Below are 12522 nucleotides of genomic sequence, written 5' to 3' on the forward strand. Positions count from 1 at the left end.
TTTGTGACGCATGTGACAACTCACGAAACTTGCTTTTTGGGAATTGTCAAAGTGGCATTTGTCATCCAGGGTTGTTTGACCACCCGGATTGTCATCAGTGGAGTTGGCAATCCCCTCGGATTGGTTGATCACCAGAATTTGATGTCCACCCGAGTGGATGGCTATTCACCCGAATTGGGTGACCACTCGGATTTGTTGATCACCGGCATTGGTTGTGCCATCTGGATTGGAAGTCACTCAAATAATATTATTTCTTGTCTACATTAATAAGATTAAAAAAGTCGTTATTACATGAATTAATAAATTAATGAGTAAATAATTTGATCCCGCAAGTCGCGACCACTTATATGTTTCGTTATTGCGTTTTACCAAAAATTATAATCAATAATAACAATACAATTATAATTATAATTTTTTAAACATTTAAAGATATGAACACAAATTTAAGCAAGTATCCAACCGTCGGCACTCCTCTGGCCATCACTGGTCCAAGGGGACATTAGGTGGCCTCACCATTTTCATTCAAAAAATCCAAATTAAATCTATTGATAAATTTATTATTTTATTATAAAGCAATAATTATATTTGATTTGATAATAACCAACCAATCGAAGCAGGGAAAGAATCGACCTTTTTCGTTGCCCATGGCTTCTGTGCTTCCTTTATCACTTCCATTCTCCCACATTCAATCCCCACATAACCCATTAAGTAATGCATCCGAATCTTCTTTTATCACCTTAAATTTCTCAAGAACTGAGAGATTTCAGCGCAGAAGAAACTGTAATATCAAGAATGGCGTCATTTGTCAGTCATCTTTTACTGATGTTCCACTTCTTGAGTCCAAAGATGAGCTTATTGGGTCACTTAAGCTCAATTTGTTGGTAAATATTATGCCTTTGCTCGGCTTTTTTTATTTATTTATTAATTATTAATATATTATTATTATTTCTTGGGTTCTGATGTTGGTTGATCCTGATGCTAATACTGAATTGTTTTTTGGGTTGATTTTGTTTTTGGTTAGTTCTTGCTAGATTTATTTTGTTGTGGGATCCAAGAAATCTAGTTGGATGAGAGGTTTATGTAATTTTAAGGCGAGAGTAAGATTTTCTGGATAAATAAAAACAAGGATAAAATATGAATGTTTCTTACTGAACTTAATTTGTTGAGAATGCTTTTTTGGTTGAATAATATTGTGTACTCTTTTCTATCCTTGTTGCCATTCGAAAAGAATTATTAAAAATAAAAATAACAACTCAATCCATATGAGACATCTTACAATTTTACTTCTTTGTTATGTATTTAAATCCATTGGATCAAGTGGATTTTCATACGTCCCAACCAGATGTTGGGTCATTGGTTTGTCTAGATCTTACTATTAGTCTTATGGCTATATTCATGCCTTAATGTATCATAAGTCATCTGAAGTACACACCGTACTTTAGCCATAGAGTCCTAAGGTCATGCCCTTGACAGAACATTTAGGAAATCCAGGTGCATACACAAGTGGCGAATTTCCGTTAACGGAATACCGAATTATGTAGACAATAAATTGCCACCTTGTGACCCTCACGGAGTCATAATGCAGTGTTTATTGAATAAAGCTCTTGTCTTATCTTGGGTTGTGACTTGTGAGCTTAATGATTCTTCATGACAACTCAAATTCCCTAATTGGCTGATGAGAATTATTTGGTGACTTTAGGATAAATGTCATGGGTTTTATAGAATTATAACCTTAGTCAAAGATTTTTTTAACTTTCTTTGACAAAAAACCTATTATACGTTGTACAATGTGTAAATAGTGAGTAGATGACATAAACACATGATCCCAAAAGTCGGACGATGTTTAGAAAATTGATATCAAAATCATTGGCAAAAAAAGGTTAAATACTTAAATTTTCTTATGGATCATCAGATGAATCTATCTCCTATTAGCAGTTACTAGTGTGTGCTGATGAAACGTAGCTACGGATCAAGATTTTTGGTTTCAAATAAGCTAGATAGATAGATTGATAGATAGATATTCTCTTGTTACTCAGCTGATTGACTAGGAACACAAATTTTAAAAAATGCAGTCCCAAAGAATGAATCTCATGTTTTCACGTAGTATACAATCACATTCCTGTGAAATGTACGTCTATACCAATCTCAAGGTTTTCATCTATGAGCACACATGGGTACTGAGCTAAAGTTTTGCCAAAATAAAATATATTGAAATATATACGTTGCAAGCATCAAAATTTTAGAGACTACGGTTGCTTGTTGAGCATCTACTCAACTTTATGTTACCAAAACGAACATTTGACTAAAAGAAGAACAAAATTGAAAAATCATTAAATTTGTGATATAACAACACAAAAGAAACGAGTGTACTCAAGCAGCCAAACAAGAAAATAAGTTTTTGTATGAACAAATATTGTATCGTATATTTGATAAGTAGGATCTTGTGAAGGATGATTTGTTTTCTCGATTGGAAGTAAAAAAAAAAAAACTGTATTTGGTCTTCATTGCAGAGTACTGTTTCTGGTTTAAATAGAGGCCTTGCAGCAAATGAAGATGACTTGCAGAAAGCTGAAGCTTCTGCAAAGGCGCTTGAATGTGCTGGAGGTTCTGTAGATCTGTCAACTATTGATGGTCTTGATAAGCTTCAAGGACGGTGGAAATTAGCTTACAGCAGTGCATTCTCATCTCGGACTCTTGGAGGTAGCCGTCCTGGACCACCCACCAGAAGGCTTCTTCCTATAAATCTTGGTCAGGTATGCATGCTCGTGCAATACAATATGCTTAGCTTATTTTTCAGAAATAATTTAATTTTAAGGTATTGGAGTTGAGACACATGGTCTGATTCTAGTAGATTATCATTCTCATCCTATCATAAATGAGTGTGTGATGCATTTGAAAACTTCTTCTTGCTTATTCTGGATTCGGAATGTTAGAAACTAAATAATTACATTGTGGAATCAGATGTTATATTCAGATTTCGATGTGTTTTTTATATTATTTAATATTGATTTACTTATAAGAACGATAAATTAATAGAGTTTTATCACTCGGGATATTTTTCATGAATGTAATGTAGGCCTTTTCGGTCGAACCACATGATTTTGTGTTGTGTTGTGTTGTGTTCTCTATTTACTGTGTATCTGACATTTATTTTTCAATAGTAAAATTGAATAAAGGAAAAAAGATTAATATCAGTATGAAGAGGGGTTAGAGTAGAAACATTCATATCAAGAGACAGAATGGTTCTTTCTTTGACAGCAATAAGTATCATGTTTCATATATAACTTCTTTAGATACGTGAATTTCACCCATCCTATATTTTTATATTTTATTTGAAAATTATACATGAAATTGTTTTCCCAAAAAGCAAAATTGAAATCCTGGTTCAGTCTCTATATGCATTAAGGAAATCATGTCTGGTACTTGCCCTTCGGTTATGCTGGTTACATAATACCATTCTTCTTGAAAAGGTGTTCCAAAGAATCGACATCTTAAGCAGAGATTTCGACAACATAGTTGAACTTGAATTGGGAGCTCCATGGCCTTTACCACCCGTCGAATTGACTGCAAGTTTAGCCCACAAGTTTGTGCTCATAGGTTAGTACTTCACATTGTTATTTTGGTTCAAATATTTTCATTAAATTTTCTCATGGTATTTATTAAAACTACTATTTTTTCATTGAACAGGAACTAATAGGATCAAGATAACTTTCGAGAAAACAACCGTGAAAGCAACTGGAAACTTATCACAGCTACCACCGGTGGATATTCCCCATTTGCCAGATGTGTTACGGCCTCGATCCAATACTGGTACCGGTGAATTTGATGTTACCTACCTTGACTCTGATACACGTATCACTAGAGGAGATAGAGAAGAGCTCAGGGTTTTTGTTATCTCATAAGTTTTGGAAGGACGGAAATCATATATATTTTAGTTTGTGACTGATTCCTTTTCTTTTCATCTCCTTTCATGTGCGAGATTTGTATAGAGGGACAAAAATATATTCAGAAATGATACCAAAGCCATTTGACTTTCCTTTCTTGTAAAGCATTGCTTTTGGATATCAAAATTTTATTTAATTAGTATACAAATTAGCATCTACAGGGATTTGTTTTTTACATTATCATATATTCATAAACCTTATCCCACATGAGAAAAATGGAACAAAGTGTGTTTGAACAGCTACAGGAGGTTGAGATGCTTAAAGAAAGACTTTTGGAGGGCATGAAGACTCCAGATTTACAATGAGCATGAAAATCCCAGGGATTCACCCCTTACAAATACTCTCGTTCTTGGGGTAAGCCTCGACTATCTTTATTTCCTATGTTTCTTGATTATAAAATGGTTTAAAAAGGGGTTGATTGTGAAACAAGATTCATTTCAAAAGGTGAGCTGATAATGAAGCTCGTTTTGCTGTAACTTTGCTTGAGACTTGAGCTGTATATGCACATGAAGCTCCACATGTATGCATGGGCAATATGTTGGAGAAATAGACCTTAAACATATCTAACTATTCAAAATGTAAGATTAGATTATCATTTAACATTGTGTCCGAGTCATTTAAACGTTTAAATTACCAGTAAAAAGGTGAAGAGACAAAGAACACAAAATATAAAGAGTGAAAATTATTGGTCGACCAACAAAATATCTCGGCTGTCATACTTGTCATGATGTTTTCATATTGTCCAATCCAACACTGCCCTGCAACCAAACGATATGCATCAACATGGATATGTAGTGCATTTCTCTCCTGTATTGATCGATGTAACTCGATTTTACATTGAAAAGAGCAGAGAGCTTACCAGAAACTTGTGAATGCTTAAAGTGATCAGTGAGAAATCTGTGCAGAATTTTTGTATGTCTCCATGGATGTCACCTTGTGTTCCAATCACCTCCATGAACTTCTTCTTATCCGGTGCTAGCTTAATTGCAACCTTATTTTCCCACCAAATAAATTCAAATTTACTTCAGAAATATACATATATATATATAATGGATGAATTTGATAAATCATATATTACCATAGAACTTGAAGTAGCAAGCCAACCATGCCATTTTTTCAAGGTCTTGGTGTATGAATCGTTGTAAACTTGGGACATCGGCCAATCTTGATGTTGTTCTAGATTATGCAATAGCTCGACTAGAAAATCAATAGCTCTGCCACAAAATGAGAATAGTTTGGTTTGAGAATATATGCAGCAAATTTGTAAATGCTAATAATAACTATTAACACAGTTAATAACATATATAATATTTATTAACATAAAAAGTATTTAACATTAGTTATTCAGACAAAAAAAATGTTACATATTTTACAGATGATGGCGATGATGATAGCTAGCAAGGTCGCATTCAACACTACTCATATACTCCATCAATTGCACAAGAAATTTTTGTAGATAATGATTAGTCAAAAAATTTCATGGAAAATTACAATTTACGTCATCTATCTTTACCTCTTTTGGTTAAATTGGATTGTAGTCAACGTGCGTGTCGATGTGCTAGTTGTTATAATACTTATGTCCCGTATAAAAGTTTGAATTGATTAATAAATAGTTAAAATAGGCTTCTATAGTAATTCTCGAATCTCGATTAACCATTTTCGTATAATGTGGACAGGTAAAGAATAGTTATTAACAAAACGCGTTCCCGTGAACCTAATAAGTATTACCTTCATACCTTGTTAACCAGAGAAGTGCATTGGTGCAGCTAGAGGATGATTTAGCAGTGTTTGTCTCGATCTCAGCTTGTATCAAGCTGTACAAGTAGTTAAATCTTGATGGATTTGACTTGTGCCTTGATTCCAGCCTCTGGAGAAATATTTTTTTTAAAAAAAAATAATTAATTTAGAATACAAATATTTAAATTGATGAATTATTTTATGAAAATATATACTACCTTTTATCACTAAAAATTAATTAAATTACTCTCTTAAATGGAAATTTTCGCTCGATGAAATCTTACCGATATGTTGCTATTGATGTCTAATTTTACGATTGTCATGGCTGGCCCGAATTTATCTATATAAGATATTAACAGTCGCATTAAAATTTCGAAATAAAATGAAAGGAAATACGAATTTTTGTTTAAAACCATTCGAAAATCGCGAAAATTCAAATTTTCGCAAACTCCGTCAAAGAGAAAAATGATGATTTACATATAAAGAAAAACTATAATATCTTAAGTTGGCATTATAAAGGAGAAACATATTGAACCAACCTATAATAGGGATTATGAGTTTGCACACATTCAAGAAAGGCTTGGTTAGCAAATCCCCTTCTTCAGATTTCACATGCTTTATACCTTCCAAACTGAGAATAAACACGGATCGATCTTCCATTTTCATCAGTTATATATTTATTTCTGTAAGAAATAACAAAAAAAAAAAATAGATAACTTTGTTCGAATACTTTAAATAACGCATTATAAATTAAATCCATGTCGTCATTTTCAATACGAGTTAATGGCATCATATGCAAGTCGAATTTATAAAAAAATAATGATTTATTATACGCTTTAAAAATAATTTCCAATTCTCTAACCGCGAAATTATTTGAAATGACATAAAAAAAAGGGATTTGCAGAAAACGTATCTGATAATGTATAGTTAACCTGTCTTCTATGAGAAAAGCAAATTCAATTCATGATAACAAGAAGAAAAGGCTAAGAAGAAAAATCGATCCGCGATAAAATTGTTTTATAGATTATAAATCAATTACATGCAGAAAAAGTAAAAATAAATAAAGAGATAAATAAATATACCTGAAATTTAGATTTGCAGAGAAAGTTTGATCATATTCAGGCCAAAATCTGAGTCTGTGTGTGGTTTTTGTGGTTAAAAGAATTTATGATTTATATTTAAATTGAAGAGGTGAAATAAATTTGCCCTAACTGATTTTCAAAATTCCCGCTGTTTATGTGGTGGGTATGTTTGATGTTTGGAGCCTCAATCATTAGTTAAAACCTATATATTTAATTTTCGAAATTTCAAAATAAAAATATGCATAATATTAAATTCACGATCTTCGATTTTTCTACCAATTTAAAAGCGTAGAATGAAGTCTATAAACTAGAAAGATCATTTAAACTAGTTACTCTACACACGTGATGCGTGTGTATATAGTCTTTTATTTATCATTATCGATGGACTAAAGTGAAATTTGACAAATTATGGAGGGACTAAATTGATATTTGAATTGTTGAAATAAAAAAATAAAAATAAAAGTGTGTGTTGAAATTAAAAACAAAAACAAAAACAAAAGTGTAATATTAATATCATATAAAGGTAAAGTTGGAAGAAAAAGTTGATGTCCTTCCTAGGTAGTTATTATCATATCCTCACACTTAATAATATAGTATAGATATACGGTCCTAAGCATAGGGCAAAATTTAAAAATTGGGATGATCATGTATATGTATATTCCTACGTGTCGAATCAGAAGTGTTCAGAAACTGAATCAAACTGTAAAATCAAACCAAACTGCATACTTTGAATCGATTTTCTAGCAAGCACGTTTTTTTATTGGTTTTAAAATCTAATAAACTGTAAATATTAGTTTGGTTCAAACCTTTGATAAAAATAAACCAAACAAAACCGACTGCATTCATATAAAAAAAAATCATGTAATAAGTCTTGTTTATTTAATTTGATTTTTCTTGTACATTAGTATATTTTATTTGATTTTTAGTTTCTATTGTATTATTAGTGAGTTTTGTAAGTTGTAACAATACTATTATATTAAAAATTTTATTTATTACAGATTTTAATCCAAACAAACATAATTATAACCCTAAAAGTCTAGGTTTTTTATAAGTTTCAAAATATGTAACATTCATAAGTTTTTTAGTATATAGTTTTATATGTAATCATTTTAGTTCAATAAAATAAAATGTAATCTCAATTTTGTCAAATTTCAATTGCTGCTATTTCCAAATTACAATATATGATGCACTAATTGAGTATAAAATTCAAAACTTAAAATTAGTCATCTAAATCAGACCAAACTAAACCAAACGGAAATTCATCGCTTGAGTTAGTTTCTTTATAAAAAATAATTTGTTTGGTTTGGCTTAGTTTGAAATTTTGTAAAACTAATAAAATATGGTTTGGTTCAAATGTTTATCTAGAATTGAACCAAACTGCAGTTGAAAAACCTTACTTAGAACAACGTCGAAAGATGAACTATTCATGTTGGGGTTTTTTTCTTAATAATTTTTTTTAAAAAAAAAATCAAATTTAATTTGAATGGTGGAGTTTTGCAGAAGTACTGTACAAGTTCACCATGAAGAGTTTGCAGCGTCTGCTCAAGGCTGCAATGGATAGAGGTGGTCGGTACGATATACCATACCGAAAATACCGACATGAGAAAATGATATCGTTACCGTACCGAATTTTCGGTATACTGAAAAATCAGTATGCTGAAGTTTTGGTACGCTATCTATAAAATACCGTCATACCGAAATTATATATATAAAAAATTCATTCTTTTGTAATTCTAAGGCCAATGATCACTAATACTAAACAAATACCTCAAGACAGTCAAAGAGACTCGGAAAGATATATACAAAACAAATTCATCAAGACAATAAACATCAACCGCAAAAATGTGTGGAGATCCAAGACATCAATTAACACCAATAAACTTTAACTGCAACATGTGCAACTTCTTCATCCGCTATCTTTGCAACAATGTCTGAGGTCCTGTGATTTCTGAAGCATATCAGCTTTTTAAAAAGTCGAGGCTCAGCATCAAGTCTTCTAGCTAGCTGTAAGGTTAAACGACAGAGATAAGACTTCTCAACATTTTAAATTCTCAACTATGAGTCGAGTTGCTTCACTGAACTTTGATTTGGACTATTCCAACATGATGAGTCCAAACAGAAGTTAAATTCTTTAGTTTGATACGATATCGATATATATAGTTTTATATCAAAAAATACCTTATATTTTTAAAAAATTTAACTTTATTATTATTTAAAAATATTATATTTTTTTAATTTATATATATTATTTCGGTATATATCGAAAATTTCAAATTTCATACCATTACCGTACCGAATATTTCGGTATCCTCGTTATATCGAAAATTCGGTATTTTTAGGTACGGTAACCTTGTTATATCGAAAATTCGGTATTTTTTCCCACCCTTAGCAATGGAGTTGTAGGCTTTTTAATTTTCTTTTGTTTTATTTAATGTCATGTTTTCTTGTGTAATAAAATAAGACTTGAGGTCACGTACTAATTTAAAAGACAAATAATTTTCAAATAGTAGATATCTTGTGAGAAGTTTTTATGGATTTTCATCTGTAAGACGATTCGATCTAGTCCACATCTATAATTAAAACTAATAATTTTAACATAAAAAGTAATCATTCTTCATTGGTAGGGTCGGGTCAAAAATCAATATAAAAAATGATTCGTGAAACCGTATCATTGGAGTTTTTTTTATTTAAATGATGGTATAACGGACAAACATTTTTAAAAAAAATATTTTAAAAATATCAAGTAATTTATCTTTAAAAAAAAGTTGTAATCTTTTTAATTTTCTAAAAAAATTCTTTAAATTATTTAAAAACAGGTTGGTTTACTTTTTAAAAAAATAAAGAAAGGTGAATGTATGTTGGCCTACTTATTTTTTATTTTATTTTTACTAATAATATGATTAATAGTTGTATAATAATAATAAATGGAATATGTAAAATTCTTGAATTTTTGTAGGCAAGATTTTTGAAAAAATAAAAGAAGGTGTGTATATATGTTTTGTTTTAAAAAAATTAATAATTTTTATTTTTTGAAAACTAAACCTATATATTTAAATAAATGAATTTTATTAAATTTAAAACGAGAAAAAATTCAAGAATTTTGCGTGGGAATTTTTTTATAATTTTCTATATTTCATTTATTATTCTAAATATCGTTATTATTTTTTAATTAATCATATTACTAGTAAAAACAATTAGTAGACACAAGTAAATTCACACTCCTTTTATTTTTTTCTAAAATTTCACTTATGGCAATTATTATTATTATTATTATTATTATTATTATTACTATTATTATTATTATTATTCCAACTATTAAATATATTAATAGGAAAAATAAAATAAAAATAAAGTGGACCGATACACATAAATTGTCATTTATTTTTAAAAAACTAAACCAAAGCATATTTAAATAAGTTAAATAAATTTTAGAAATATAAAAAGACTAAATCTTTTTTGAAAAATAAATTACCTAATATTTTTAAAATATTTTTTTTTTAAAAAAAACATGATTTTCCAGTTCATCGCCATTTTCAAAATATAAAAAACTTCAATAAGACAGTCTCACATATTAATTTTTGTGAGCCGGTCTTCCGATTCGACCCAACCCATAAAAATTATTATTTTTTGTATTAAAGTATTAGTTTTTATAGTAGTGATGAACCGGATCGACCCGTCTTATAGATAAAAATCCGTGACGCGAGAAATTCACACAAGATACATACTATTTAAAAATTATTTGTCTTTCAAATTAGTGAAAGGCACATGTTTAATATGTGACCTTTAATTACACGAGGAAACCTGATATTAAACAAAAAATAAAATAAAATAAAATAAGGATGCAGCTAGAGTGGATGCTTCATTATTCGTAGCGTCCGCTGTCATGGTGGAGTTTTGCACAATTTAAAGTAAATTTGAATTTTTTTTATTTTTAAAATTATTAATAAAAAAACCCACCCCATTCTTATTTTGAGTTCGGCTCGAAACAAAGTTCAAATTTAAGCTTAATTCGAGTTAAATTGTAGACTATTAGCAAATATTTGAATTATGACTTAGCTCATCAACTTGTTTTATTTAAAATATATTCATAAATATTCATAACGTTATATTTAGCTTTCCATAAGGGAGAAAATTATATTATTTTTACTGTACTTGCACATTTTTTATTTTTAGTTTTGTTATATGTCAATTCAGTATCAATCTAATAATTTGCACCTTTTCAATTTTAATGACGTCACATCAGAAACGCCAACGACGTCCATAGTTATGTCAGCATTTTCCGGTGGTAACTCGTCATTTTTTGGTGTCACAACAATATTCTAATGAAAAATGACTAAAAAATGCAAATTAGTGAAATAAGACCGTAAATTGACCAAAAATGAAGAAAAAATACAAATTACATAACCGAACATACAATTTCTCGCTTATGAGATATTAACACATATTAAACCATTGAGATCGTCCAAGATATATATCAACTCTTAATTTTTGCCCCCGGAAATTATATACTTAATTATATTGTAACAAATTTAACATAAACATAGTTATTAAAGTACTTTAAGCAAATTTTTAGTTAAATTTTGGTGGGTATTTAATGGCATTTTTGAGTATCTTTCTAGTGGCAGCATCTCCAAGATCAATTCCACAAATATCAGCCAATCTTATTAGATAAAGCAACACATCAGACAGCTCTTCCCCAAGGTGTTCTTTTTCTGATTCCTCCCAATTTGGCAACCCTTTCTTCACCTCTCCCCTCCATTGAAATATTTCTGATAATTCTCCCACTTCACCAACCTGAAAAATCACATATTGTCTCATATACCTAAAAATGAAAAAATCTCACACACATGGCCCATTCGAGCGTAACTTCACAATGAACTCCAATAGTAACTGTTCGTAAACGAAAATGATTAACTCGATTTTTTACAGAAATCCATTGTAACTTATTAGAAATATATATGTCTAATATCCATGTTTTAAGCCAACGTTAGACAGAGATATATAGTACAAGTGAACTTAAAAAATGGATTATATCTCACTGGAAAAACGATGATATAGGTGGGGAAAAAATAGCAAAAATCAATATTTTTTAATATAAATTAAATAAAGGATGAAAAAAACAACAAACTTTACCATTGCAAGTAGTAAATTTCTTGGACTATGATACTTTTCCCAATCTCTATCCTTGGCAAATTCTTGCAATTTATTGGCAAGCTCTTTCAAGGTGATATCCATTGCTCTTTCTTCCACATTTCTCTCTTTTTTAACCTCCATATGTAGCTTGTTATTTATGCTAAGTTTGAAATTTTCTTGAGTTCAATTAGGAGTAAAGCCCTTAATTTAAAGTAATGAAAACATTCCTAAATGGAACCTTTCTATTATTATATGATTAAAAAAACTTTAAAAGGGAACCTTAAAAGGGGTCAATTTGTTTAGGCTTCAAGTTTAGTTTATTCATGAGATTCTTTTTCTATCTCCATCAAGTAAATTAGCCTACTTTTATCACTTACTAGTTTAGCTATGAATATATTCTAGATTCTCGTTTATTTTTATTTTATATTATCTTGAATTGTCTGCTTCTATATAAAATTTGCTAAAGTTGGTTCATTACTTTTTACCATTCTCCACCTTGGGAAAATAAGAATATATACGTCTTGATCAACATCTTCTGAAGATGTGATCTCGTTGATCACCATAAGTTGCACCATTTATGTCGACTACACTGTTTGACTCATGAAATGGAATAATGAATTATGTAT

General features: G+C 30.0%; 2 protein-coding genes and 1 pseudogene across 2 annotated transcripts; 1 reads left to right on the top strand and 2 right to left on the bottom strand.

The window, feature by feature from the left end:
- The first annotated feature begins 585 nt into the window (after positions 1 to 585).
- Positions 586 to 4034, top strand: LOC140963412 (plastid-lipid-associated protein 6, chloroplastic). The gene is made up of 4 exons (XM_073422730.1): positions 586 to 881; positions 2511 to 2753; positions 3471 to 3597; positions 3688 to 4034. The coding sequence occupies exons 1-4, from the start codon at positions 645 to 647 to the stop codon at positions 3900 to 3902; spliced, it is 822 nt and encodes a 273-aa protein (XP_073278831.1). The 5' UTR covers positions 586 to 644; the 3' UTR covers positions 3903 to 4034.
- LOC140963422 (glycolipid transfer protein 1-like) lies at positions 3930 to 6833 on the bottom strand. The gene is made up of 7 exons (XM_073422742.1): positions 6764 to 6833; positions 6221 to 6364; positions 5966 to 6021; positions 5681 to 5811; positions 5023 to 5158; positions 4804 to 4935; positions 3930 to 4702 (listed from the first exon to the last, which is right to left on the bottom strand). The coding sequence occupies exons 2-7, from the start codon at positions 6345 to 6347 to the stop codon at positions 4667 to 4669; spliced, it is 618 nt and encodes a 205-aa protein (XP_073278843.1). The 5' UTR covers positions 6348 to 6364; positions 6764 to 6833; the 3' UTR covers positions 3930 to 4666.
- A 4499-nt stretch (positions 6834 to 11332) lies between these two features.
- On the bottom strand, positions 11333 to 12037 carry LOC140971873 (uncharacterized; annotated as a pseudogene).
- Positions 12038 to 12522: the final 485 nt, after the last annotated feature.

Source organism: Primulina huaijiensis, chromosome 2 (assembly GCF_012295235.1).
Source record: "Primulina huaijiensis isolate GDHJ02 chromosome 2, ASM1229523v2, whole genome shotgun sequence".
In the NCBI taxonomy this organism is placed as follows: domain Eukaryota; kingdom Viridiplantae; phylum Streptophyta; class Magnoliopsida; order Lamiales; family Gesneriaceae; genus Primulina; species Primulina huaijiensis.

What these genes read in the sequence shown, in the direction of transcription:
- LOC140963412 (XM_073422730.1), top strand. Translation starts at nt 645, where the DNA reads ATGGCTTCTGTGCTTCCTTTATCACTTCCATTCTCCCACATTCAATCC. An exon ending in CACTTAAGCTCAATTTGTTG is followed by an intron (nt 882 to 2,510) that starts GTAAATATTATG and finishes TCTTCATTGCAG; the next exon opens with AGTACTGTTTCTGGTTTAAA. An exon ending in CCACAAGTTTGTGCTCATAG is followed by an intron (nt 3,598 to 3,687) that starts GTTAGTACTTCA and finishes TTCATTGAACAG; the next exon opens with GAACTAATAGGATCAAGATA.
- LOC140963422 (XM_073422742.1), bottom strand. Translation starts at nt 6,347, where the DNA reads ATGAAAATGGAAGATCGATCCGTGTTTATTCTCAGTTTGGAAGGTATA. An exon ending in ACTCATAATCCCTATTATAG is followed by an intron (nt 6,022 to 6,220) that starts GTTGGTTCAATA and finishes TATCTTATATAG; the next exon opens with ATAAATTCGGGCCAGCCATG. An exon ending in TTGCTACTTCAAGTTCTATG is followed by an intron (nt 4,936 to 5,022) that starts GTAATATATGAT and finishes TGGGAAAATAAG; the next exon opens with GTTGCAATTAAGCTAGCACC.